This window comes from Gambusia affinis, linkage group LG03, assembly GCF_019740435.1.
Source record: "Gambusia affinis linkage group LG03, SWU_Gaff_1.0, whole genome shotgun sequence".
NCBI lineage: Eukaryota > Metazoa > Chordata > Actinopteri > Cyprinodontiformes > Poeciliidae > Gambusia > Gambusia affinis.
In genome coordinates this window covers 19072289-19099993 of record NC_057870.1, presented here as the reverse complement: position 1 = coordinate 19099993, position 27705 = coordinate 19072289, and the positions used below count along the sequence as shown (strand labels likewise).

The 27705-nt window shown below is 37.2% G+C and overlaps 3 protein-coding genes across 7 annotated transcripts; 2 read left to right on the top strand and 1 right to left on the bottom strand.

The window, feature by feature from the left end:
• Positions 1–2190: 2190 nt before the first annotated feature.
• Positions 2191–5785, bottom strand: LOC122827694 (selenoprotein P). Its single transcript, XM_044110606.1, has 5 exons — positions 5650–5785; positions 4991–5221; positions 4066–4278; positions 3841–3958; positions 2191–3747 (listed from the first exon to the last, which is right to left on the bottom strand). Exons 1-5 carry the CDS (start codon positions 5715–5717, stop codon positions 3118–3120), a joined length of 1260 nt encoding a protein of 419 aa, XP_043966541.1. The 5' UTR covers positions 5718–5785; the 3' UTR covers positions 2191–3117.
• Positions 5786–9591: 3806 nt separating this feature from the next.
• Positions 9592–16344, top strand: znf131 (zinc finger protein 131). 2 transcript variants are annotated; one of them, XM_044110605.1, is made up of 9 exons: positions 9592–9707; positions 10756–10903; positions 11327–11428; positions 11766–11907; positions 12009–12111; positions 13367–13525; positions 13618–13990; positions 14132–14262; positions 15401–16344. In XM_044110605.1, the coding sequence occupies exons 2-9, from the start codon at positions 10771–10773 to the stop codon at positions 15923–15925; spliced, it is 1668 nt and encodes a 555-aa protein (XP_043966540.1). In that variant the 5' UTR covers positions 9592–9707; positions 10756–10770; the 3' UTR covers positions 15926–16344. The 2 variants fall into 2 exon arrangements, with proteins under 2 accessions (XP_043966540.1, XP_043966539.1); XM_044110604.1 differs by lacking the exon at positions 9592–9707 and adding an exon at positions 9805–9934.
• A 969-nt stretch (positions 16345–17313) lies between these two features.
• Positions 17314–27331, top strand: nim1ka (NIM1 serine/threonine protein kinase a). Of its 4 annotated transcripts, none has more exons than XM_044110600.1 (8): positions 17314–17419; positions 20457–20521; positions 21377–21892; positions 23429–23756; positions 23931–24043; positions 25054–25175; positions 25257–25403; positions 26088–27331. In XM_044110600.1, exons 4-8 carry the CDS (start codon positions 23470–23472, stop codon positions 26844–26846), a joined length of 1428 nt encoding a protein of 475 aa, XP_043966535.1. In that variant the 5' UTR covers positions 17314–17419; positions 20457–20521; positions 21377–21892; positions 23429–23469; the 3' UTR covers positions 26847–27331. The 4 variants fall into 4 exon arrangements, with proteins under 4 accessions (XP_043966535.1, XP_043966536.1, XP_043966538.1 ...); XM_044110601.1 differs by having other exon boundaries at positions 17356–17469; XM_044110603.1 differs by lacking the exon at positions 20457–20521 and having other exon boundaries at positions 17362–17419.
• The last annotated feature ends 374 nt before the right edge of the window (positions 27332–27705 follow it).

The window sequence follows — 27705 nt, the reverse complement described above, 5'->3', positions numbered from 1 at the left end:
ATATATATATATATATATATATATATATATATATATATATATATATATCTTTTAGTAAAGAAAGGAGGGATTTCTTTTTTTCCTTAAGTCTTTATTTAGGAAGGTGCAATGTACAACTGTTTGCTATTAGATTGACTTTAAAGAAAAGTGCCTTAAATGGCCCTTGTACCTTGGCAATGTTTGAGCCTGCGTCATGACTGGGGTCTTTGACACACCGGGATTTGTCATTCATGGAAGTAAAAAAAAAAGTGAGACCAGTTTAAAAATGACATTCAGTTATATTGAATGGCTGCTTGTTATTATGAAGCAGCCATTTTTGTATATATTTCTTACATTGTGTGCACTGTTTTTGGAGTTGGCTTTAATCTCATTTTACATGTGTACAGTGACAACAATAAATTAAATAAAACTTCAAGATTATGTGAAATTTGATCTTACATTATGGAGATAAATCAACTTCCCCTTTGGCAGCAAAGGATTCTGTAAAAAAATATAGATATATTTATCATTATTTTTTGTCCTTTATTGGCAGCTGAATCAATTTAGGACTCTTCAAATTATGTCCTGTTACTTTCATAAAAGCAAACAAGCAGCATGCACTAAGATTCATGCACAGTTTCAGAATAGAGTTCTTCATGCAAATATGCCCTTTTGGAGATGTTGATGTAGATTGTGCCTGAAGAATGTATTGCATGTGTACGATGACTGAAGGGTGGATGTTTGCACATTCACAAGCCATACAGAGGACCTTCTATGTGAAATAGCTAACAAGTATGTGATTCTGCTGCTTCTGATGGGGGTAACTAAGGGAGGAAAAACCGTTTGCAGAAGCAGTTGTGCACCGAGGGGAAAGCATATTGGACAATTAAGACAGAAGCTGTGTACTGCGCTTCTCTGTGTGGGGTTGATTGAATCAGAGAGGTGGCCACTCACAGCTCTTTGTCTCAGGACATTGCAGGTAATTGCCCATAAGTCACTGTTCCTCTGTACTGGATCTTCAGTCCAATTACGCCCACACAATCTCTGCCTCATTTATTACCTCCGGTTGCTTGTTGACCTTTTTAGACATACAGCCCAACAGCCAGTCCAGCTACATAACACTGAACACAGGGTACTGCACTCACAGACAGATGTCAATGCTTTAGTGATTGCATGGAACAAATTTGCTTAAGATGCTCGTTATGTGTGGCATCATGATGGTTTTTACTCCATTAAAAAATTTAATAATACTGACAACATCTTTGAATCTAAATTGCTATTCTAGGAAGATGATTTTCTGACTGAGTTTTCTAATTCATGAAGAGGTTTTACTAATAGTCAGCCACTATGTTGATCAAAAACAAATGTGTAAAGCTGCAACTGGTCATATTTGATACAGATGTGTTTGATGCTGACAAACCTGTAGCAGATTTCTGAAATGATAAGGTGTTGCATCCGACACCCCTGCAGGCAATGACTGTGAATATTCCTATTTTTTCCACATGAATTTTGACGTGACATGTTTGTGCAAGACAGAGGTGACCCTTGAAATGAAATAAAATGAGTCACTTTGGGTAATGACCTGAAATGATGAGGCTCTGTTTAAATAGTAATTGTGTGTGTGGCTCGTAATAACTGTGGTAAGATCAGGTCAGTAAACAGAGCGAACATGGTGGTTTCATGCTGAGCAGATGTTTAATGCCATCTGCTGATAAATTTGGGGAATGGCATCGTTTCTTTTGCACACATATCTCAAATATATTCTTGATAAAACAAAATCATTACATCAGTGAATAGAAAATGAGGTAAAATGGTGGAGACTGCAGTGCTGCAGTCAATCTGTTGTTATTGCAGAGCAGAACAGCTCACATGACTGACAAAATCTCAACCTTAAAAAAATGCATTCAGCACTTTGTTGAAGTATTCACACCCCTTGAACTTCTATGCATTTGTCACAACAAAGCCACACAATTTTATATTTTATGTTTTTCAAATAATTTTTATGAGATCATTGTTTTTCTTTTTTTCTTTTTTCTTTTTTTTTTCTTAAATTATAATCTGAAAAGTGTGGCATGCATTCATAATCTGTCCCCCCTTCTTTGATGCCCCTAAATAAATGCAATGCTTTTTTTTTTTTTTGCTACATAATATTGTCAAGAACAGGCTCTTCACAATATTCTTTATCAAGAACATAAACACAAATTACAAAAGTAAACTGACCATCTTTATTAAACTTTCCATGGTCTCATGTCCAGAAACCCCAACACAATGCGACTCTCTGTGCTGGCATCAGGATTTCCTGGTGACTGCTGTCTTCCCACAGAAACCGTCATTAAGCACATTTCATCACATCAATTCACTCTTGTTATCCCTTTCTCTCCATCCAAACAATATAGATATATTTTTAAAGATATCTTGAATAAATGTTAGTCTGAAATATTTAAAATATGTTAAAGCTCATGGATGTTATTAGTGAGAATGAAACAGAAAGAAATTCATGAGAGTAACTTTAACTAAGTTATCTTTTCAAGAGTGAGCAATAACAAAAAATCTAAACAATAAGAGTGCTCTGTAGCATTTGCTTTTCCAGAAATTAACTTGTGCTTTCTGCTAAAACAACTCCACAATGTTGTTTTGTTTTCTTGTAATCTCTAAATTATAATTTTGTAATTTTTTCTACTTGCAGATGTTTTCTTCTCTGAAATAATAAGGGTTTATAATGTTCTTAAACTACCTCCTTCTCTCTCACCTGCCAAACATCAGACAGACGCCACTAGAGCATAGTTTATGCATCTGGTTTCATAACGGAAGGTGAGAACAACATGAAGGAGTCAGTTTTTGGACATAATATCCCACTGACCACCTGAGAGAGGGGGGGAGGCAATCCATGGTAAAACAAGGCAAGTTAGTTGGAACATCATACCTTCATCACATGTGAGATCCAAAAATTTGAATATTACAGCTGGACGCATTTCGTGTTCTGATCTTTTCCAGCATTTATATCAAGGGTTGGCCTTCCCCCTCTCCCAGGGAAATACTTGTTGGTAATAAAAGCACTTGGCCCAAACATTGATAGCTGACATGAGTTCCAGCTTACAGCTGCTCTCATGCTCAGCTCCCAACGCCGAAGGGTCAGGCTCATTGGTCTGGCTGAGGCTGCTGTCATTCAGCAGCAGGCATGCGTCACTGTCAGGTCTCCCTGACATCGGCGGCTGCCTCGCTCGTGAGGCCCTGTCACTGTCAGGAGGCCGGCAGCCCCCCTTCACAGTGTCAGAGCCCGAGCGACTGTTCACTTCCAGCCTCGCCAAACATCCTGCGTCAGTGTCAGCATCAGCTGGCTTTGGGAGCAGTTTCGTTTTCGGAGCCTGCTGTTCCCTGTCAGGTGAACTTTGACTTTCATTTTCCCTTTTCTGCCACTCAAGGTCTAACAGGGGCTGCTACGGCCTCCTGTAATAACTGGTCTGTGTCCACTGCTTGCTGTAACTGTGGTGAGTCATGATCCTGCCTAACCCCCTGCTGACTTTGCTCCAAGTCAAAGCCATCGCCATTGTGGTTACCATGGTGATGACCATGAAGATCACCATGGTGCCTATGGTGGTGATGACCATGCTGACCGTGATGGCCATGACCGTGATGGCCATGACCATGATGGCCATGACCATGATGGTGACTGTGGTCAGGTTCTGTGTTGTCTCCTACAGCTGCAGGTGCGTTTGCATCAGGCTGTGCATTTGGTGTTGCTCTGCATTCCTCTGGAGTCTCAGCAGTCTGTGAAAAAAAATCAGAGAATGCAAAGAGGGTTTTATCTTTAATTTCCAGTACTCACAACGTGTTCCAGTGAAGTCATTTCACCTCTTTTACCTCATGTGAGCAGGCGCCACACTTGCGATTGCAGTAGGCTTCTTTGATCGCACTCTCAACATGGCCATGTCCAATAACAGAGTAAGGAAGGGAAATATGGTGGGTAAGACGGCCGCACCTAAGATTACAGAGGTTAAAAAAAACAAAAAGCATTGTGAGACAAGGGACAGTGTTTAACTCCAAACTCCTCCACTCTGTAAAATACATTTGAAGCACATAACAAACCTGTCATAGATGATGAAGTCATCTTTCTTTCCATTCAGGGCCTGCCAAACATCAGGTTGTTGTTCACCCTGTTTGTACAGTGAGATCTTATCTGACAGCCTCTCAGCCAGCAGATGGTGGAGCCGCTGGGCTTGCTCCTCCTGGTGGTTGATGACCATGTAAACCACGTCATTCAGGCCCTGAGTCTCCAATTTCTGGCGCAGACCATCAATTCTGTGGAGAAAATGCACAACTGAACGTAGAGTTGGTTTATATTAGAAAGTACTATGTTTATTAAGAACGTAAGAAAGTTGTGTTTGAATCTTCATTCCCTTGAACATTCACTTCTTGGACAAAGGGATGCAATTTTATTTCTTCTGTTTTTATTTTATTTTATTTTATTTCAGAACTTTATTGAACCCCTTTTATCCAGAATTGTGCGTTCGAATGCTAAATAAACATGTCTTCAAATAACTGTATGGAATCATCTACCTCTGGTTTGATAGGATTTGTAGTCTTACTGTTAGAAGTGTATTAAATAGGTTATACCTGCAACTTAATTTTGCGGCAGCCATGATAACCTACTGAACTAGCTGCTTGTAAACCCGACCAAACAGCGTCAGGGGGTGTTCTCCTAGTATTTCCATCTTTAAAATGGATTTGAAAGCCTTTCCAGACTGACAGATCTCAATGACTTTGTTTCTTATCTTTAGATCTGGGCACATGTTCCTTTTTGAGATCTTCCAACCTTCTTAATATTAGACAGGTTCTACTTAAGTGACTTCTTCATTATTGCTGACCTTCCACATAAATTGAATGTGGCAGCAGTCAGGATTTCAGTCTGAGTGTTTTTTTCTGAGTTGTACTTCGGTGCTTACTTTGGCATTTTTTAATTAAAAGTGAAAGAAAATAGAGCAAAATAGAGCAAACTGGGGCTGATCCATACCTGTAGGCCTGCACCAAGCAGAACAGTCAGCTGGCTTTTAACAGGGCTACCACTGTTACTTGGCCTGCTGTGCCCTTCATCGGTTCCACCTCCCCGATCATCCAGGTCGGTGGGGGCTGACAGCGAGGCCCGCCGCCCTCACTCTCTGCACCGCCCCCATGGAGCAGGCAGAGAGTGAGGAGCAGGCTCAGGCGCACCCACATCCGTCTGGCGCCTCCTCCCTGCCCCAGTCTGAAAGTACGTCGGGTAGGAGGGGGTGAGATTAAGGAATAAGTAAAAAGCAAAACGAGAAGAAACAATTTTGTCAAAGTCAGCAGAAAAAAAGCTAGATGAATGCATACGAAGTCAAAAATAATGTGGATAACAATTTTTCCCCCTTGAATTGAACCTACTTCAATTGCATTAAAACGTTTAAAAGCACTGAAAGATTTCCTCAAAGTTTCACTTTACCTATATGTTTATAGATGATGTTTAAACTGAAACAAGGAGAAGAAAAATCTATCTCTGACATCAAGTTTTCACTTCTTTTCTACGTACACGATTGTTTGAAAGTCGTATCAGTGCAAAATTACAAGAGCTAAAAACCTAAATTATGTGCACTTAGCAAAACCTTTGCAGTGTGAAATACATTCCTTTTTTTGAAGGAATCGGCCACTTACCCTTTGTTTAAATAGTGCTTTGCCTCTGCTGTGCTCTGACTTCTCTGCAAGTCTTCGAACAAAAACATGCCTCCTCCTCCTTTGCTCCCCCCTTTTATACTCAGCCTGTTGTTTTTCCTCTGTAGATGGAGGACAAAGTTCAGTTCCCTCTGTCCGCTGATGTCAACACTTTTCTCTGGTTAAAAAAGTCACAGTGCATGAAATCCTCTAGTTAAGAGGAAACAGAAAAATGTTTTGCGGGAACTGAAAATGCTGAGGAAACAAATGTGTGTGCAGAAAAAACGTTTTTGCTTGACTCGATATCAGCTCTAAAGAAAGAAAAAGGGATCAAATTGTATTTTTTATTTTATTTTTTTAATGAATGTAAAATAAAATTTTGGTTAAGTCCTGAGGAATCATATATTAATTTCTTGCAGCAGTGGAAGAAATGAAAGAACCAGGGGCGGGACTCTGGAGGCTGTCCAGAATGTTTCCAGATAAACACAAGTGGAAGGGGGTTTCGCAATATGCACAAGTTGCTTTGCTTCAGCTATCACTGGGACAAATGCTTCACTTTAATGCACACATGTAGCCTGTAAACAACGTATACATTTAGAGAATTGCACAGACTGCTGTCTGTGAAGAACTCAACTGCACATTTTACTTATTGGAAAAGTTGTTACGTATATCTTAATATGGAGGCTAATAAGAGAATACCAAGGCAATAAACTGATGCAAAGCAGTAATCTCATTGACACTGAAAGATAATATTATATAAAGTAGCTGTAAAGACTAACACTATGCAGTCAGGCAATTTTATCCCCCCACCAATGAAGGACACCCAAATGCCAGTGGAAGTGAGAACACTGCTGGGAGATAATTGAAGACAAGAACAATTTAACAGAGTAATCTTAACTGAAAGCTTACAATAGTTTAGATTTAACTTTGTGCTGGAAACTTAAATAACCGAGTGGTGTGAAACATTAACCAATCCTAAGACACTGCAACAGGCTTAAAGTCCAGTAGATATGACTCGGATGACTGAGAATTATACACAGAAACTTTCCAAAGCAAGTGTTTACATGTTTTGAGGATCACTAAACTGGTCTAACACCAAACTGTGCCAAGGTTCCACTTAGCACAGTTAGAAACATTAGCTCCAAATGAAGAACCAAATGGATCCCCTCACATATAATTTTTAATCAAGATAATTGGAGGGTCTGAAATTAATTGATCACAATCCATGTAGACAAAAAAACCCAAACATTTTCAATTCAAAAACCCTGTCATTTAGGTTATTCAATCATCAGACTGGTGTAAAGCACTATTATAAATGTTCAGCATTGCAGACTTGAACAGCTTTGATGATAGGCCAACTCCATTTGCACAAAACAGCAGTCTTTTCTATTATATATACATATATATATATATATATATATATATATATATATATATATATATATATATATATATATATATATATAAATTCACTGTAATTTAATGATTAAGGAATGGAATGATTATAAAATTTCCTGAGTTTTGTCCCCTTATGTTTCTTTATGAGTGGATTTAATGTGAGTAATGTTCTTAAAGACCCATTGGGGCTAGTTAAGAATTGCATTAGATGCAAAATAAAAAGTATTCTTTGGAAACGGAAATATGTCTGCTGCTACAGTGTGGTTTATATTTATAGCGATTTTATATTAAAACTGAATGACTACAACATCCACCCACAATGCAAAGCCAGATTGGGGTTACACAGTGCAATTTGTAGGATTTAAGAAATGCTGTAGTGATACTGTACAGAGTAGATGAGAACTTGTTTTGCAAATGCGGTGATGTTGTGACTAGTATCTATGAACGCAACTTGATCAGCTTGGAGACATGCGACAACTTGACCTGAGCTTCAAAATATCATGTCATGTCTGAATTAGTTCTAATGAGTTACTTATTTACAGAGTATGCCCAGTATTTTTTTATCCAGAACAAGATGACCTGTAAACAATGTGTAAAATAAATAGTAAAGACATAAACATTTTTCTTAGATTGAATATTTCTACTGGGATTATTGACATAGAATTCACACCAGATGTTGATGGCAAAAGAAATTATGGGAAAAATATTGGACTAACATGGTAAATGCTATAAATATTTAATACCCGAAGGACAGGATGTGTAAAATGACATACATACTACATACATGGTAATTTCTTAACGTTCTTACTAGAACGTTTAGAAATTAGTTGATATTGGTCAGATTTTAGAAAGCATACATTCTGGTTCATGAAAATCAATACAAGCTGGTTTAATATTAACTGAAGGCCTATAAAAAGATTTCTTATTATCAAGGTTTTGCAAAGTGCTTGGTTTGGTAAAAGTATACTCATCTGTGTCATTTTAGGCCTGTTACCATAACTTGATTTGCTTTGACTTCTTTGTATGTATTTATTACTTGGGTCCTCGCTGACATCGGGTGTATATTTTAAGTCAATTACGCCATTGGGAATATTTAAACTGACACAAACAGTGACATGTTAAATATATATGTTGCCCATATATGTTGTCCGGATTGGTCAATGTGCAGTACCTTAGAACCTGCATTGGGAAGAATAATCCAACATATATATATATATATAAAAGGTTTATAAAAGGTTTATTTGAGGTCTGTTTATGATTCTATTTCTAAACTTGTGTTTTGTGCATTTGACAGAATGCACAAAACACATTCTGTCAATGTGTTTTATTTATTATAAAAATTATAGTATTATTTAAATTTATTATTATGTATAATAATAAATATATTATATATAATTCATTGAACAAAATGAATAGTATTATATAAATGAATCAATATTTTCACTCATGTGATTCAAGTACTATTGCGGGTCAAGAAGGTTCATGATGTAAAAAGATCTCTGTATGCACCTTCCATATCAGGACCTTTGGTTCTGTGGGGTCAAATACAGGTAATCCAGTACTCAGCTGGCCTCAATATAGTGTTAAGACGTCACTGTTGTGTGGGACTGAGTTGTAAACTGATTACATGTCCATCATAAAGATGTAAAACCTTTGATCTTCTAGATTCATAAAATATTTACATTCTGAAAAGAAATGTTTTTATGATCAGATATCAAGCTAAACATTTTTTTAAATACGCATTGTGATGTAGTAAGTAATGCTAAACTTAAATAAAATGTAAAGTGTGTAATCTTAAACCTGATGCAGTCTAATAAGGTTTCCATTAGACTAAGTTTTTTTGTGCATATAAATGGGTTGATACTCAGGTTTTGATTGTTTTAGAATCTAAAAATATAGTTTGAATACATGATTCTCATAAAATCTAAAACAGTATTTACATCCACATTAATGTTTTTTTTTATTCCAATTCTCCTTCATAATACAAAAAAATCAACATATTTGCACTGTATATTTCTTTTTAGACAGTACATCTCAAATGTATAAACAATCCTATTAAAAAGGGAGATTTTTGTTTAATAAAAACAGAAAGAGTGATACATCCTACACATGATAGTAATTGCGTAATTGTCCCAAGCAACTTGCAGAGGGCTATGGATAAGATATATGCTCACAATCATTAACAGATTTGGAGAACTATTGCGAGGCAAAGTAGGCAAATACTTACATGTCGCTGTTGCACATTGTTATGCTCAGTTAGTAAATGTTTTTGCTTTTCAACAGACAGATACATTTGCGAATTCTAGTATTTCAAAGAATAAAAAAAAGCTGAAATAAACGAAATAAAAACATAATTTATAAAACTAATTCAGAATCAACACACATTTAAAAACCTTTTTTTTTTTTTACATATATATATAAAATACACCTTCTAAAACTATTAGTTACAGTAGAAAATGTTGATTCCCATTTGGGATTTCTTGGCATTTACCTTTGTCACTAAGCAACGCTACAAGGCGTCCTTCTTTTGTTTGCAAAGGCTTCTGGGAAACTGAGGCCTGTGGGCCACAACGACCGCCCTTTTTCGAGCAACGAGAGTAGAACAGCGCCGTGGGAAATATAATCGCAAAGCTACTTTTTAAAACAGTGTACAACTACTTGAGGTATGTCAAGCGATGCTTTTCAATGCATTCTTCGACCCACAGTAGTTAAAATCAGGATATCTGTCTGGTAAAAGTGTATTTTAATGCGCGGATTGATGACGTAATGTTGATTGCCAAACGCGAAATGGCGAGTGTGCTAGGAGGCCTGTTAGCAGCAGAAAACAGGATTTTTATTACACTTTTTAACTTAGCATATGGAGACAGTTATTGCATTTTATCAACGCTGGGTAAGTTCAGCGGTAGTTGTGTGCGGTGGATGTGACTATATAAATGTAGATTTTATTCATCTCTGTGGGGCAGGGTACGAAACTAAGCTAGCAAAGATGTTTAGCTAGTTAATTATGCTCCATGTGTCAACAGCAAGGAAAGCAATTTCTTTCTAGAACACAAGTTTTTTCCGAAATTAAACCTGGCAGAGTAGTAGATGTTTTAGTAGACGTACTACTAACAAATAGCATGTCATTAGTCGGATGCAAACAACAAAATTATTCTATAACAGACATACACTTGCTAAACAAAACAAAACATTACAACACATACATGTAATGCCAGGGTCAAAATCTACTTTAAACATTTTACGGTATATTTCGGGTAATATCCAAGTAAGGAAAGCAAAGCTTAGCTTTTAGGCCAACAAACTTTTTTATGGTAATAAGCCTGAACTAACTGTTGTAACCATTGTGTCTTTTCTGTGGAAAGAGTCCATAGTGCTATTTTTTGTAATGTGCATGAGATATGCGTGTCAGTTTTAGGACAAAGTCCATACTTCACATTAAGGAGAGAGCAGACATAGATAGGCACTGGGATCACTTAATGGGCAAATATAAGATGATTCACGTTATTAATTACACATTTTAATAAGGTCCATTTAACTGTGAGATTTCCGAAACATTGCCACTACCCAATTTCCCGATACACCTCTAGTTTTTAGTGTCTGCTTTCCTAAAACAAATTTTAGCAGCACCGTTTGTCTGTGAGAGATGTCAAGTCACTCTTTAACAGCTACTTGACATCCACATTGTCTGTCTACATGCCTCTGTTTTTGCAGGGCAGGGTCAGGTGAATGATGGCGGCGGGGGCAGAGGTGGAGGTGAATGGAGGCAGCGAGTACCCGGGGCTCTACAAAGTCATGATGGACAAACTAAACGAACAGCGACAATTGGATCAGTTTACAGATATCACTCTCATAGTGGATGGTATGTACAGTTGTAGATTTATGTATTTTTTCTATTTCCACACTGCTATGCAGTTCAAAAAGGTAAATTCCTGTAGCTTTACTTTGTAATGTCCAGTTGAAACTGTTTTTGTATTATTATAAAGTCGAGTTTGCTAGCATTTTATCAAACTGTCGCCGTTATTCTGGTTCTGTAAAGAAAACTGAGCTGTGTAGTCATTGTTGGGCTTTACACAGACCCCTGTATTTTTCTGTTTGAGCCACATTTGCATATCATCTGTGCTGTGGGCATGAGTACTATTTCAAAGTATATCTTGAAAGCCAACTAAAAGTTATAAAATGCGTCTTCCAGCTGTGGTTACCCAAGTGTTTCCTGGAAATTATTTGTATGGTAAGACACTATTAGGCTGCCAAATTAAATTTGCATACCGGTTGCTTGTTGCAGGACTCCACTTCAGAGCTCATAAAGCTGTGTTGGCAGCATGCAGTCAGTTTTTCCACAAGTTCTTTCAGGATTTCACCCAGGAACCTCTGGTGGAGATCGAAGGTATTCAGTGTTTCTGTTAAATCCCAGTTAAAGAATGAGCAGCCATGCCTTCACATAGAAGCAAAGTCAACTTTGAAAGTGAAACCTTTGTGGATGTTATTATTACTGTTGCTAGTATTGCTCTGGTAGATAAATGATGTCATAGCATTTTGTAAATGAGGCAAAAAAAAAAAGCATGTTAACTATGAAAACAATAGCTAGTATTTTTGCTCCTATTATAAACTTATAGGTGGACAAAAATGTATCTTTTTTTTCATAAGATACAACAATGTAGCTAGATGTATTGTATTCCATGTGTTTCCTATTATATACTCACTGGTCCTCTGACATTTTTTAGGAGTTAGCAATACAGCGTTTCGCCAGCTGATGGAGTTCACGTACACAGCCACCCTAGCAATATCTGGGGAGGAAGAGGCGCTGGATGTGTGGAAAGCTGCTGAATACCTTCAAATGCAGGAAGCCATCAAAGCACTCAAGAAGTAAAACATAAGCAGAATAACCAGTTGTCTTGTACTGATAAACTCTCGTGCCTGAATCATGATCATTAAATAACAGTGTGATTTTTTTTTTCTTTTTGAAGAATAAATTCCTCAATGACAACAAAGAGCATTGCTAAGAAGAGGACGATTGCAGAGACGTCTAATGTGATTACAGAAACCTTACCGACAGTGGAGGGAGAGCAGGTTGGTGTTTATGTGCAGTTCTGGTTAAAGGTGTGCATACATTCATCAGTGTATGCACAAGTTCAAATTAACTGGTGATGTTGTTAAACATGATTGCAATGTAGTTAGTTCATCCTTTTTGTGCAAAACAACTAGACCACTCACAGGTAATGATGCTACCTTACTTTAGTTTAAATGTTTTCCCCTTTGATTTTCCAAACCCTTTTCTTACTTTTGTGCCAAATGGCTCAATGTCTGTCTGATCTGGCCATCCATCCATCCATCCATCCATCCATCCATCCATCCATCCATCCATCCATCCATCCATTTTCTGTACACCCTTGTTTCCTTGGAGGGGTTAGGAGGGGTGCTGGTGTCTATCTCCAACTAACGTTCCGGATGAGAGGCGGGGTCTGACCTGGCCATAAAACACAATATTAGAAAAATGGCAAATCGCAATATTATTGTTGAACATTGCAATATCAGTTGTGATTAACCCAAATTCTCACACTTCTTGTTCTATTACATCGTAACATAGTCATTCCTCTTGTGCTTTAGCATATTGTCACTAATGTAGGCATTAAAGATAATGAAAGATCATCAGAGCTGGAAGACGTTGACTTTAGAGCAAGACTTATTTTCTTGGTCGGCATCTTTTCGGTCAGTGTTGACTGAAAATTTACTTTTTGCGGACAGTGACACTGGAGACAATTAGTGGGACCTGGGATTTTCTTTTGAACACCCTCACTAACTTCCTTATGCACAATTTTTCAGAAGGATGGTATTCTCAAACACAAATACTGGGATTTGGAGTGGTTAACTTAGGCTTACATAAGGCTTATGGAATGGCCTTCACCTAAACTCTAATGGAAACGTCTGCTCTCTGCAAATCAATCGACCAGTTTAAATGAACTCTGACATTTTTGAAGAAGAGTAGGCCAGTATCTAGCCAGACATATACCAAAAACTTATTGTTGACGACAAAAAGTAGTCAAGTGGCAGCTTGCTAAAGAACATCTAATCAAATATTAGTGGGCATGCTGTTTATGAATATTTGATTCTTTACATACATTTGTTATGCAGTTAAGAGTAAATCTATAGTTTTTTTCAACTTTTTACGATGAGCTTTTGTTTTCAAAAATCACCAAAGTTGTTTCTTGTGACGTCATTTCACATTGAAAATACAAATACATTAATAAAAGCCATAAGTGTATGACATTTAAGCTGATGATCACCTTAATTAAAGGTATGGATTAAATGTTTTGTTGTCCTCCAGGTGGAGATTGAAGTGGTGGAGACCGGCCTGGAGGAGGTAGTGGATGGAAAGACTGCTCAAGCTGCATCAGATGACTCTGCTTTGGCTCTTCTAGCTGACATAACTAGCAAGTACCAGCAGGGGGAGCCAACAATTCATGTGATCAAAAAGGATGAGGAGGTACATATTTTGTATTATTATTAATTTCTTAAATACATATATACTTGTCCTTGGGAAAGCATTCTCTACAAATATCAGTGTTTCCTTTGCAGGAGGTCCTGTATCAGGAGGAAACCGTGACAGCCTCCAAAGTACTGGAGAACGTTGAAGTCGTAGAAGTCCAGATCTCCCAAGGAGACATCTTCCGCTGCAGCAAGTGCGACCGTAGTTTTAAGCTGTACTACCATCTCAAGCAGCACCTGAAAACTCACCTGGGTTCTATGGAGAAGCCTCACGTGTGTAACCACTGTGGGAAAGCTTACACACGGGAGGGCGCCCTGAAGCAGCACATCAGCACGTTTCATTTTGATGCAGAGGAACTGTCTCGAGGGCAGAAAATTCAAAAGAAAGTGCACATCTGTGAATACTGTAAGAAGCACTTTGACCACTTTGGGCACTTTAAGGAGCACTTACGGAAACACACTGGTGAGATTTGAAATATGAAACCAAAAAAAGCTCAATTTAAGTTACTAACCTTTCGTGGAGTCTATTCATAATTTCTTATTTATACAGCCATTCTATAATTATATATGCAGCTCTAGCATTTTTGGGCTTTTATATTTTCAGGTGAAAAGCCTTATGAGTGTCCAGATTGTCATGAGCGATTTGCAAGGAACAGCACATTGAAGTGCCATATGGCCGCCTGTCAGAACGGAGCAGGAGCCAAGAAAGGACGAAAGAAGCTCTACGAATGCCAGGTACAGCTTGACAATATTTTGTATTAAAGCAATGTTTTAATATTTCTTTATGTAGAAAGAAATAATGCTCATACAACTTCTGCAGAAACCTCTGAATCTGTAAATCTTTGATCTGTTGTTGCAGATCTTTAGCTGGTTCAAATCTTTCTTCTTTATGAATTATAGTTCTTAAAATTCTTTTTTTCCTAGTTTTGGCAGAAATCAAAAATGTTTATTTTTTTAAATAAAATGTTTTAAGAGTAAAGACCAAAAAGAACAAAGATTTTTCTCTAAAACGGCTGAAAGCTACAGAGCCGTCCGTCTCAACACGCAACGTCCAGAGACAGTAAAATCCTTCATGTTTAGGATCTGAGATATCTACAATTAAACACAACCAAAAGCTCTTTTCAAAGACACTTCAATAACGTGTCTTTTTATTGTTTTTATTTTCAATGAGATTCATTTAGAAAAATAAACAATAAAGCTGAAAATTAGTTTTCTTGTACCCTTTAAATTCTTTGAAAGCTTCAAACAATTGAATTTATTGGTATCAGAGACTTCACCACAGTGCAGTCAGTGTTACACAGGAATAACAAGATTTTATTATTTGAATAAATACAAAATGACTACAGCATTGAAACAGTCAACATGCTCCTGTAGAATATAGCTTTTTTTTGGTTTTAGAACTTTTAACTGCTTTGTGTCCTCAGACTTCATTATTAACACTGCACTAATACTGAAAATAGCTCTTTTCTGTCTGTACAACTTCAGTAACCATGGGGCATTATCACAAGATTTACAAATTCAGTACTCATTAATTTGTCAGTGCATCTCTCGTTTATTGTTTTAGCATTGCCAATGAGCATTTCTGAATATAGTTAAATAGGCTGTGTATACAAATATCCACAAACGTTAAAAAGAATAAATAAATAACAGAATTTTTTTTTGCACCAGTATTATTGTACGGTTATATAATTAAGTATGGCTGCAAGAGTTCTCTAACCTTAACACATTTAAATACAGGTCATACTAAAACATTGCGGTGTAAACAAGTTGAATAGTGTTCTTTGCTTTTGCAGAAGAAATGCAGAAGATGCCAGTATTAATTGGTTCAAATCTTTAACTTATCATTAATTCTTCAAACGTTTTTCCCCATCAGGTCTGCAGTAGCGTTTTTATAAGCTGGGACCAGTTCAAGGAGCATCTTATGTGCCACACCGGGGACAAGCCAAACCATTGCACCATGTGTGACCTATGGTTCACTGACGCCAAAGAACTTAAAACGCATCTCAAAGACATACATTCTATTGAGGATAAGTCTATGGAGCAGGTGGTCCTCACCGACTCAGCTGCAACTGCCGCTCTCACCATAGCGACACAAAGCATAGGAGGCACTGAAACCGTCCTGCTGGACGATGGCATTCACGTAGAACATGTTACGGTGGAGCCTGTGGACGTAATGCAAATGGAGGAGACTACAACAGTCGTAGTGGAAGATGGAGGAGTGGGGGGAATATGCGAGGAGGACCTGGAGAGACTAAAACAGGCTGGGTTGCAGATCCAAGTGGTCCATGTGAACACAGCTGCAGTTGATGAGCACCAAGTGGTCAACTCTGAGGTGGAAGTAGAGATTGAGGATGAAATTGTGAACCTAGAGGAAGCAGAACAAGCAGTAGCTGTATGAGAATAAAACAAAGATTGTCTTAATGTACCTTAAAAAAAGGGTCTTTCCAAATCAAGCAGAAGAAAGTTTTCTACTGCAGACACCTTATTTTTTTAATGGAATCCTGCATGTGGGATATGCCACATATCTGTATAATCACCTGTCATGTTGAACGTCCATGTCTGAACTTCTCTGAATCTTTTGAGAGATTTGCAATATCAAGATTTCTTTAAAATATTGTATTTATTATAAATGTGTTTTCCACCCCATAACTTGAGTCTTCAGGACTCCAGCAATCCATTTTTCTCTGCTTAGTTTTTCTCAATAAATTGCTGATGTCAAATCAGATCACTTGCAGTGTGCTTTGATAGAGATGTTGGTAAATATTTGTAAATTAGGAATCTGACTTTCAGCCAGTGTTTTTTGTTTTCTTTTTTTTTTATACCTTCATAGTGAAAAGAAAAAATCAAGACATTTTTGTACTTTGGGACTTGGACTTAAAAGTCTTACAATTTACTTTAACACACTACTAAGTATTCTGTTTTTATGCAGAGGGTAAAATTCAAAGATTTCAGCTTGAAATAATTCACAAAAAAGGATAATTGAAACTGAATAAGCTTTAGGAACAGCCACAATAAAAGGCTTATTTTCACAGCAGAAGAATAGCCACTCGCTTGATCAATCTAGCTTCCATTTATTGAATCTGGAATTTCATTTCTCTGCTCATGATTTGCATCTCCCAACAATAGCTGTGGGACAAAACATGGACAAAGACTTCAAGAGCTTTTCCTTTTTGACTGTTTTTACTTTACTGCAACAGACTGAACCAGCTCATTAACCAATGACATATGTTTATATTAATATATATCAGTGTTATTAACAATATTGCCTTTTACCAGGTTAAAAATGAGCTGAATACCTTAAAGTAAAAAACAAAACAAAAAAACATTTAAAGTGGTTGGGGTACTAATAAAAGAGGAATAGGAGATATAAAAACCCTCAGCTATATCTAAAAATGGGATTTTTACCACCAAATGGAATCAAATTTGCTTAAAGGGTTTTAGTGAAAAGAAAATAAATTTGTCTCAAATATATGAATGTCACGGTTGCCAACAAATTTAACAAGGGTTTTAAGACACTTCCAGCTCTTGTGCCAGTCAAATTTGAAGTAGTAAAGGACTCTCTAAGCTCCTGGTCCCTTGACCCCACGCTGAACCTCTGATGTGGTCCCCTTACAGTCATCATGGCATCACGCTGCCTGCCACATGCAGCTTCAATTACCTGCTGAGTCCCGCCACCTGCTATTTGTGTTAGACGGCTCTCCTGCTCAAATTAGTTCTAATTCTTCCTTCTCATTGGATACGGTGTAGCGCTGTTGCTGTCGCTGATTGGTCCATCCGCCCGTCCTTTAAGTGGATTTCCTTGACAACAGACCGAGCTGGGCAGCAGTTGCTGCAGAAAGCCTGAGCGCCCAATGTCACCGGGCAGTGGGGATAGGATGGATTTGGCACCAAGGTTGGTAAACATGGCTGTCACGGATTCACGAAGATACTGTACACATCCAAGTAAGATCAATTTCCATGTGTAGGCTCAGCTATATATATATATTTGTAATATGGGGTTATGATAGAAAGCGTTTTGGCTCACAGAAAACGGCCTACTGTGGGGGATTTTTGGCTAACTGTTGACTATGATTGAACAGAGATGGGTGTGTTATTTAATAGACACACTTAAAGATGTATTTCTTCGAAAGAGACTTTCCTTGGGAATATTATTGTCACTGAAAAATTTACGCGTTTAATGTAAACACATGAACCATTCAAGGTGAGATGTGCCGCTTTATTGTTGTCTCTGATGGGAAATCTTATGTCGTTTAGCTTGGGTTCACAAAAAATAAATAAATAAAAGATACACCTTGAGGTACCTTAACTTGCCATTGCTGAAAGACTGAAGCGCAGTATAACTCAGAATGACTAAACTGGTGCAAAGGCACCTGTTGCAAAGCGTTTAGTTTGCTGTGTTCGCCTGAGACAATTTTTAGATTTAAACAAATGAGGTTAAATTTGCATTTCAGAAGAATTTATTCAGTTACGCCTCAATGGACGGAGCTGTTTGGTGCTCCAAAAATAAATCTTCCGAGGAACAAAACAAGGAGAAAATGTTGTATTTTCTTCAGAAGTAAATAGGCGGAAGATGTGACGAATTAAGAAGAAAATTTCAGTCATTCATCTACATTGTAAGCCGTTGAATAATTTTCCATAATATTAAAACAAAAATTACCCCTTTTGTGGTTCATTTTATGTCCACCTGCAGGAAATCTTTTCCTAATTTTATTCTTTTGATGATCAATTAACCGGAGTACATAAAACATTTTGCTTCATGTGATTTTTCTTTGATGCAAACCTCTTTGATGTGTTGATTGGGAATGACATGAAAACTCAGACAGCTCTTTAAAGCTGGAAGAAATTAATTTAATTTTGATGTGAACCAGCAGATGCAAGCTTGGCAGTGGCTGCTCTGCAGCATAATTTTGTTTTTGTGCTTCCTGTTTATAGTGTCATGGTAACTTCATTAAGGCCTCAGAGACATATATGTCCCTCGACGGTGTTCATTCATCTTGTTTGTGTACGTGTTTTGTATAACCAAACATTATTAGTATTAGGACCAGAGTCAGAGATTCAAAGTTCCCCAAATTGTGCAAATCTGTCGTTTAAGGTTCACTTCTTTATTAAGTTTCAAAACATATGCTTTCTAATTTTTACAGGCCAGTATGAAATAATTTTATTTTTTTTTAAATCACATTTTTTACAAACTGGTGACAGCGCCACAATAGCTACAGACATTTGGTGTAAATAGTATTATTATGGAAATTCGCAAGTTTCAGTGTCGGTAAGATGTTTAAAAAATAATCCATAGGAAGTGGAGAGATGTGAGAAGCTATAGGTAAGCTGACTACATTTATGCAGTTTTCCTAAAAGGTAACAGAAAGGGTTTCAATTCTGATAATCTAAAAAACCTTGCAAGTTGTCTTAGACTTACAAGTAGTAGAATGTTTTCAATTAACCATTTGAAATGCCATTTATTTTGAATCCCTCCATGAAGACAGTTTTGTTTTGCTTTTGGTTACTGGTGATCCTTTAGGTTACTGGTGATCCATGGTTTGTTTTTGGGGAAACATTTCACTAGGCTGGTGGGGATGCTGTTCTCCACACAGAGGTTTACAGTCAGTCATGCCAGTAATGTCATTTCCATGTGACTAGTAGAGTTGATCTCAGTCTGTAGCTTCAAAATATCCTACAGAGCTTCTTTAGCTTTCCGTGAACATATTTTCACGGTTATTTTGATTATAGGTGGCCTCTGAACACCTAGAATTGTTCAGAGGCCACATAATGGCCAAGAATCTTGTTTTTCTTTGCACAGAGCAAAGAAAAACAAGATGATGATCTGATATGCCAAAAGGAGCTCCTACTTTGGAGATTTTTGAGTCCCTGGCATTTGTATAAAACAAATCCCAATGTTCTGTTTTCTTTTGTGGAACAGCTAACAAACTAAAAGAGTCATTTCTGCACTAACTGGTGCAGATGTATGATGACCGTTTTATTTTGGGTAAAAATAGAAATTGGGATGCAAACACAACCAGACAAATGTTCTTAAAATTATTGAAAGCAAAGGGTTGTATTTTTACAGAAAGAGCTCTCCTACTTATGTTGATCACCAACTTAAAAAGCTAGTGATAAACCACTCCTCTCTGCCTCCTCTTTGTACTGTTAAACAGACAACATGAGTTTTGTCGGTGATGGGAAGCTCAATAATTAATCCACAACTGCTGTGGATGAGCTACTTGAGTTCTGTTTTGCTGGAAACCATAAAGAGGCTGCTGATAGCAGCAGAACAATCAGCAGGAAAGTGAGCAGCACAGCCTGATGTTTACCTTAAGTGACTCTTGTAGCAATAATTGTGCAGTGAGTAAGGAAGGCCTCATACTTGGCAAAGCAGATTGTGTTTAATGATGACGGACTGTTTGCCGACTCGTGCACTAGTTTCTGACATCATATTCGTGTACAGCATTTTTCGGCCATTATATTTACAAATGGCAGTGATGGACACATTGAAGATTCTGCAGAACCATTATCAAATGTTCTGCAGGCATAGTTTTATGCCTATATTACTAAAAGTCAGTTATAGGGTTTTAAAATACATGCCATTAGTTTTGTTTTTACATTATTTAAATAATGCTCTAAAATGGGGTTTTTCCACTCTTTAATTGTTCTTTTAATGTGTTTAGGAGATAATTTCTTAGATATGCATGTTGCAGTGGTGGGAAGATGTCTGAAGCCTGTAAGGCTTAATGCTTAACAAAAGAGAACAATTTTCAGTTGCACCTTTAGGATAGTTAAATCTGTCATGAGAGAAACATTGTTAATTGTAAGTAGATCTGTTTGTGTCATACAAAGTTTTAAGACTTGTTTGTGATGAATTTGTTTGACAGTTTTGATGAAACTTATTATTGTGCACAGATTGTTTGTATATAGATCTCTTTACTCTGTTTCAGCACTGTTGAGTTAAACATCTGAAAATGGTTGGAGAGTGGCACAGCTGTAAACCAACCAGGACATGGTAATTGACGTAAAGTTATTGAAATATCATGTTATTGTATTGGTATATTTAAAACTGCCATGAAATTATATTGAGCAATTGATTAATCAAAGCTAAATTTAGCTTGTCCTATATTGGTTTTGTACGTTAATAATATATGTTTAATTTAGGTAACTGATATGTGCAGTGTCTTGTCAAACCTGGCATATAATTTAATAAAAAATATGTGTCTTACATAAGCCAAGTTCATTTTCATCTCTAATGTGTTTTTTTTTCTGTTCTTCCTCATGGGGCATCGTTAGAGCTTTGTTTTCTGAACAGCATACAATTATCACCTTCTTCCACGCTTATTCAACCACACCACCACACTGATTCACAGACACAAATGAAGAAGCTGACAGAGAGCACTCTGCAATTGAAATGATCTTGCTTAGTCATGCCAGTAGTTTTGAAGGTTTTCTTTCTGTTACCAAATCTTGATTTGCTTACACCCAGCTGGCATAGCAACCTGAATCTATCAGTGAGCTCCTAATTACCAATTAGCGAAGAAAGACCAAGTGTACTACTGTTTAAGATCTGCGTATTGGCCTTCTCGTGCAAGTGGTGCAAAATTGTGTTTAGTGGTGTTCGCGATTTATTAACGTTTCAAACAAAAGCATAGATGGTAATGTTGCTGCTACATTATCAAGATGAGACAATTTGAGGGCAAAAGTCATATACAGTTCATAAAATATGTACTAACCTATAAATAAACCTCTAAATTATGCTGTAAAGTGCAGGTGTCAAATTTGAAACCTCCTAAAGAAACTAAGCAGCTGAATAGGCTCAAAAACCAATTCAAATTTGTGCATCTGTTTGTCTTTGTTCTTTTCACAGGTTGTCCTGGCTGTCACCCTGCGGCTGCACCCTGACACAATCACCTGTTCATCCTCACTCTTTCAACCTCTCGCGTCCTTCTCCTCTTCCCTCCTCCTCACCTCGTGGCCTATTAATACTCAGACACAAAAGGCTCCATTAACGGAGACAGCAGGCTCCGAGACAGCAGTGAGCATGAATCTGATAATACATGCTTTGGTGAACCTTCGGACACAGCTATAAGCGAGGGAAAGTGGAAGATTGACAGAGGAAATCCCCAAATGCAATAGCATAACAGCTTTAAGCATCCAGTGACAATCTGATCATATTATTCTTTTGTGGCCAGCTTCAAGTGCAGCTTATTTGGGACATTTTGGATGAAACATGGGCTCTTAGATGCAAATATGTGTTGAAGTGTTGAGCTGATATAGAGAAAGAAACTGTGAATATTTATTCTTTAATAGAAGTGCCTATACAACAATGATGCAGTGACAAATCTGAAAGGATTTATCTTGAAAATGAATCACGCACCAGAAGGTAAGTCTATTTTTTTCTGTGTTTGTTGCGTATTGGCCTAGTTGAAGTTAGTAAAAGTATATTTGTATCAGATAATAGCCATGTAATGGGTACCTGCTTATATTTTCCTTCTATTATATATCATTACATTCAAATGTTTTTTGAATCTAGGAAGATTTTTCTTATTTTACAGCAAAATAATGAATATAATAATTTAAAATCATGTATTATTATTGTTATTGTGCGCTAACACATAATGTGGATTCCTTACACAATAATTTATTTATAATGTGTGTATATGCTATGATTATGGTTTACAACCAAAAATGTAATTTTTCAGAAAAAAAATTACGTTACAGAATATCAGTAAAATCAATTCTGACCCAGAGTTGCAGTGCAGCATATGTACTTACTTCTTGTTCAGGGTCCTATTTGATGAAATGCTACATTAGTGCAGCTTGGTATGAAGGTGATCAGTCTGTGACTTTTCAATGTTGGTCATGGTGTCTATCATTTTCCTTATGACAGTACTCAATGGATTATACAAGCAGTTTTGGTCAGAACAGTGTGCTGGTCAATTAGGTATAACCTCTTATTGGTACTTTTGGCAGTGTGGATAGATTCCAAATAGTACAAGAAAATGAAATCAATGTTTCTATAAAGCTTGTCAGCGCAGGTAGCATGTAATGCCCGATGATTTCCGGCTGCTTTTGACTTTGGACTTGCTAAAGCACAATCGATTGACCAACACTAGAAGACACGAATCCCCAAATCATTACAGAATGTGAAACCTTTACACTGGACCTTATTCAGATTGGATTATGTTCCTCTCCGCTCTTCCCCTAAACCCTGATCTTGATTTTCAAATAAAATATAAAATTTACTTTTGTCTGAAAAATGGACTTTGGATTTTTTTTTTCTTTAGTAAGTACAATTAAGTAAAACAATTCACTCTGGTTTAGGAGTGACTTAACAGAAGGAATGTGACAGTCGAATCCCATATCCTGAGGTGGGTATTGGATGTGCTGATTCCAGCCACAATCCAAACTTTGTTCACCTGCAAACACTTCGCTTTTTATTTATCCTGGTTATTTTTCTACCACAATTTTCCCTTCTATTTAATTTTCCAACAGTATGCTTGGATTCTGGTCTCTGGCAATAGTCAGCATAAGGAGCAATGTGTTTTTATGGCTTACCTTCCTTTTGGGGGACTCCAATTACAACCGTCTAGTTTTTAATCTTTCCTGTGATTGTTTTGCCCCTAACATGACATTTCTGTCTTATGATTTTTGCTAGTCTTTTATTTTTTATTCTTTCACTCTGTGTGCATTGAATATGCATGGCTTCCACTTTATTCACTGAAATGTTAGAATTACTTTTTAATTTTACTCTAGTTCATTAAGATTTACCTGTATAGTGGTAACTGTCAGAGATGTCTTCAATTCAGCTTAAAGAATATTTTCGAGTGCTCAAAGTTTAGGAAAGTAAGAAATGAAAAAGGAAATAAAGTACAAAATGATTTCTTCCATTCTGCCTCCTGTTCTGCGTTACTCCTAGCTATGGCCTAAGCCCACTCCTCCCTGAGCGTCCCTCGCAGGATGACTGCTGTCTGTCCCTCCGAGAGCAGCCCAGATGGAGCTGATGCTGGGACTGGGACAGCAGGCACCACTGGGAACAGCTCAGTGTCAGGAGCAGATTCCAGGGAGTCTAACGGAGACTCTGTTGGAGGGTCCACTGTAGGGACAGCTGTGGTTTCTGGCGGACAAAGGTATAGCCGCTGGAGCCGGCAGGATAGCTCTGACATCAACACAGATGATGAGGGAGCCACTGTTCGTCGCCTAACTCCTCTGGAAAGGCTGAACCTGGATATGTGTCAGGATGAAAGGTAAGATTTCAGAGAAAAAGTCTTATTTTTTACAGTCTGACATTTCTTTGGACTTGAGCTACTTTTTCCATGTTTGATTGATTTGCCTTAGACTGCAATCCTTTCTTGTGTGAGTTTGTTAAATTATGGAAAAAATATCAGTGTCACATTTCGTGTTACATAATCTGGTCACAGGGTGGTCCGTGAGCTGACAGTGGGCAGAAGAATTGCCTTCTACAAGATTCGTGGGGAAATAGGGTGTGGAAATTTCTCCCATGTCAAACTAGGAATTCATGCTCTTACAAAAGGTAATTAGTGCAAATAATGTCATGTCATAGGACAACACCTAAGACAGATACAAATAAAGAAAACGTGTATAGAAAACTTTAAATGAAGCTTTCTGTTCTTTCAGGAGTGAATCGTTGTGATCAATGAGCAAGAGGTTTTTATTACATAATAATTTATAAAGCAGCTCTTTTCCTGGTGAGGAGGCTGATTCATCCACAAACAGAGTGACTCTCTGCTGCACTTGACCTAAGGGATTGATTAGAGATCTCCAGTTTCCTTAGCGACAGCTAAATTTGCTGCATGCCTCATCAAATGCTACATATGGGGCCACAAATGAGTGTGTAGTTCTGTCAGACTGTGGTTGCTTTAGTATATTTTGCTTCTCAATGCCTCTTTGTGTTATGAGAGTATTTCTGCATTTAAACTGTAGTTCTGATTCTAAAACATTATGAGCTGGATTGCATTTTGAATGCTCCTATTGACAGCTATATTGCGTCTGAAACTGAGCCTAAAACCCGCCTTAATAATTCATGCTGGAGCACAAAGAAATATCTCAACACCATTTTACTGCTTGAGAACTTTTCTGGATTCAGTTACTTGAGTTGTTTTAAGGATCTCTATTAATGATTTAAAGGCACATAGCCAACAGCTGGGGTATTTAAATGAAATATTTGTAAAGTTTTTAGATCTTTAATCTTACTTTTTTGGATTGTAAATTTATTATGCTTACACCTCAAGTTGCTGCCGTTTCAAAAAGAAGTTCCCATGATATGTAAAAGTAAATTTCATTTTTAAGACGGCACTATAAATGAGAATGTATAAAATAAAAAATGTTTTAAAGGGCATCTAAAACTCTTAATATGAGTAGATTGTCAGTGTCTGTTGTTGTTCTTTTAATTTTATGCGTGTACCTGGTATTTCATCTTTATATATGTTGTTAATTTAAATTAGAGTTTAAAAAATACTGGATTTCTTTCTGTTATATGATTGAGCTCTGGTTGATTATTAATTCTCTCTTTGGTATAACCAGACAAAGTGGCCATTAAGATCTTAGACAAAACTAAGTTGGATCAGAAGACTCAGAGGTTGCTTTCAAGAGAAATCTCCAGCATGGAAAAACTACACCATCCTAATATCATACGCCTATATGAGGTTTGTCTTTAGATTCCTTTTCCTTTTTAAAACCAGCCTTCTTCATTCTGATCATTATGCCTCCATCTGTATCCTTTTTAGGTGGTGGAGACGTTGTCACGGCTACACTTGGTGATGGAGTATGCAGGTGGAGGGGAGCTCTACACTAAGATTACTACAGAAGGAAAACTTTCTGACACTAACAGCAAGATTGTCTTTGCTCAGATCCTCTCGGCTGTTAAACACATGGTTAGTACTTGCACACATATGTTAATGGAATATATTTGAGTAGAATTATAATAAATTGTACTGTGAATACATTCTGTAACTTAGAGTCCCAAAAGCTGCACCACTAAAATATTGATATTCTCTGTGTCTCTCTCAGAATTAACGGTACGCATGTCTGAGTATGTGATAAAATAATACTTAAACATAAAATAAACTTTCCTTTCTGGAAGTTTGTCCCACTTGAATTTATTATATATTATATATTTCAAATAGATTCAAGTTTGTCTAAAATTTGTCATAACCAGGCAGATTAGTCAGTTTTTTTTTTTTGTTTTTTTTGTTTTGTTTTTTTTCCTATTATGCTTTGGAAGATTCCTGTGACAAACTTTTTGGTTTGGTAGAAATGCATGTATATCTAAATATCCCAGGGATATGAATATGTTTAATTTTTCTGACCGTAGTAATTTTTTTCACACCCTGGAATGTCGTTGATATAACCTGGCATCGCCTTTTTAAATCTCTACTCAAAGATCAAATCTACATGTCAATTTTTTAAAGAAATTAACAAACTGATTTTAGGATAGAAGATCTTTTGTAGATCCAGTTTAATCTAATGTGAGCTGGTGTCACATGACATTATTTGTTACTCATCTTGTTTAAGTAGATGTTACGCTTATGACTGTGATTTCTATTCTTCTCCGATAGCATGAAAATAACATTATCCATCGTGACCTAAAGGCAGAAAATGTCTTCTACACGAGCAGCTCTTGTGTCAAAGTCGGGGACTTTGGATTTAGCACACTGAGCCGCCGCGATGAGACACTCAACACTTTCTGCGGCTCTCCACCTTATGCGGCTCCAGAACTCTTCCGAGATGAGCATTATGTAGGAGCTTACGTAGATATTTGGGCTTTGGGGGTCATGCTGTTTTTTATGGTGACCGGCACCATGCCATTCAGGGCAGACACTGTGGCCAAACTGAAGAGATGCATCATGGAGGGAGCCTATGTGATTCCCCCATTGATCCCTGAGGCATGCCAGAGGCTCATCAGGGGGATTCTCCAGCCAGTCCCATCGGATCGCTATACTGTGGAGCAAATGATGGGTTGTGAGTGGCTGCTCCCTGTGGAATTCCCATGTGCCATGGAGCCTTGTAAGCTAGATCCATCTCACCTTGCTGAGAGCAAACCAGCTGAACTGCTGGAGGAAGAGCTGGAGGTAAAGGCTGCATTAGAGACTCTAGGAATCACTTCAGAGCACATATTCAACAACCAGGGAAAAGACTGTAGAAGCTCCATCACTGGGGTCTATCGGATCTTGCTGCACCGGACTCAGAAGAAACGGGTGGTTGAGAGGACGCCAGCGGTCACACAGAAAGTCGGGCCAACTGCAACAAATAAAAAGGAGCGACTAAAAGTGTATCGCAGTTTGCGGCACACATCTAAACTGTGTGTGGTTCTGTGACAAAAATGTTAAGATTTACTATGGAAATTCAATGATTATGCAGCCTGGGGTTAAATTGCACAGACTGCATTAGCAAAGCTTTTCATTCCAGTAGTATATGTCAAAGTAATCGTACTAAGACCTCACTGAGCTGCTGAAACTTGATATTTCTTACTTAGTATGTTTTCTTTTTCTTCTAAATCTAGTCTCTGTGAGAAGGCTGCAGAACGTTTATTATGTTTATATACTTTTTTTGTTTTGAAATGAAATTTTTATCAGATTTAACAAGGTAAGAAATGTAAATAATTAAAAGTCAACATAATGGTTAGACTGCTAATAATTTCATTTGGGTCATATAGACAATACACTGTTAGTTATCAACTCTATGCTCATTGTTGGAATTATTGCCAGGTTCAAACGCACCAATTTAACAGGAACACCCTAAAAAAGGCTCGATATCAGTAATGTGAAAACAAAAACAGTGCATTAAACGTGATATATTTAAAGACTAAGTGCAATTTTCTGAAATGCCTTATTTTTCATTGTTTTGAAATCCAATTGGTTTCAGTAATGATACAGGTGAAAAGGGTTAGATGTGATGTATCTCTATGAGATGTTCCCAATATTTACTTCATTAACCTCAATTTTTTGACTAACTTTTTGGCTAAAAACAAGGTGAGTACCGGTACACTAAGATATGATTTCATTACAGATATACCAACTAACAGAAGATCAATTAATGTGGTAAAACATTACTTTCAGGTGCAAAGTCTGAGACTGAATACCAGATTTGCTGCATCATGCAATACCATGTCAATGTGCAAATTTAAATAAATGTCAAATGAAAACTAAACTGCTTCTCTTCATTGAAGAATAAATG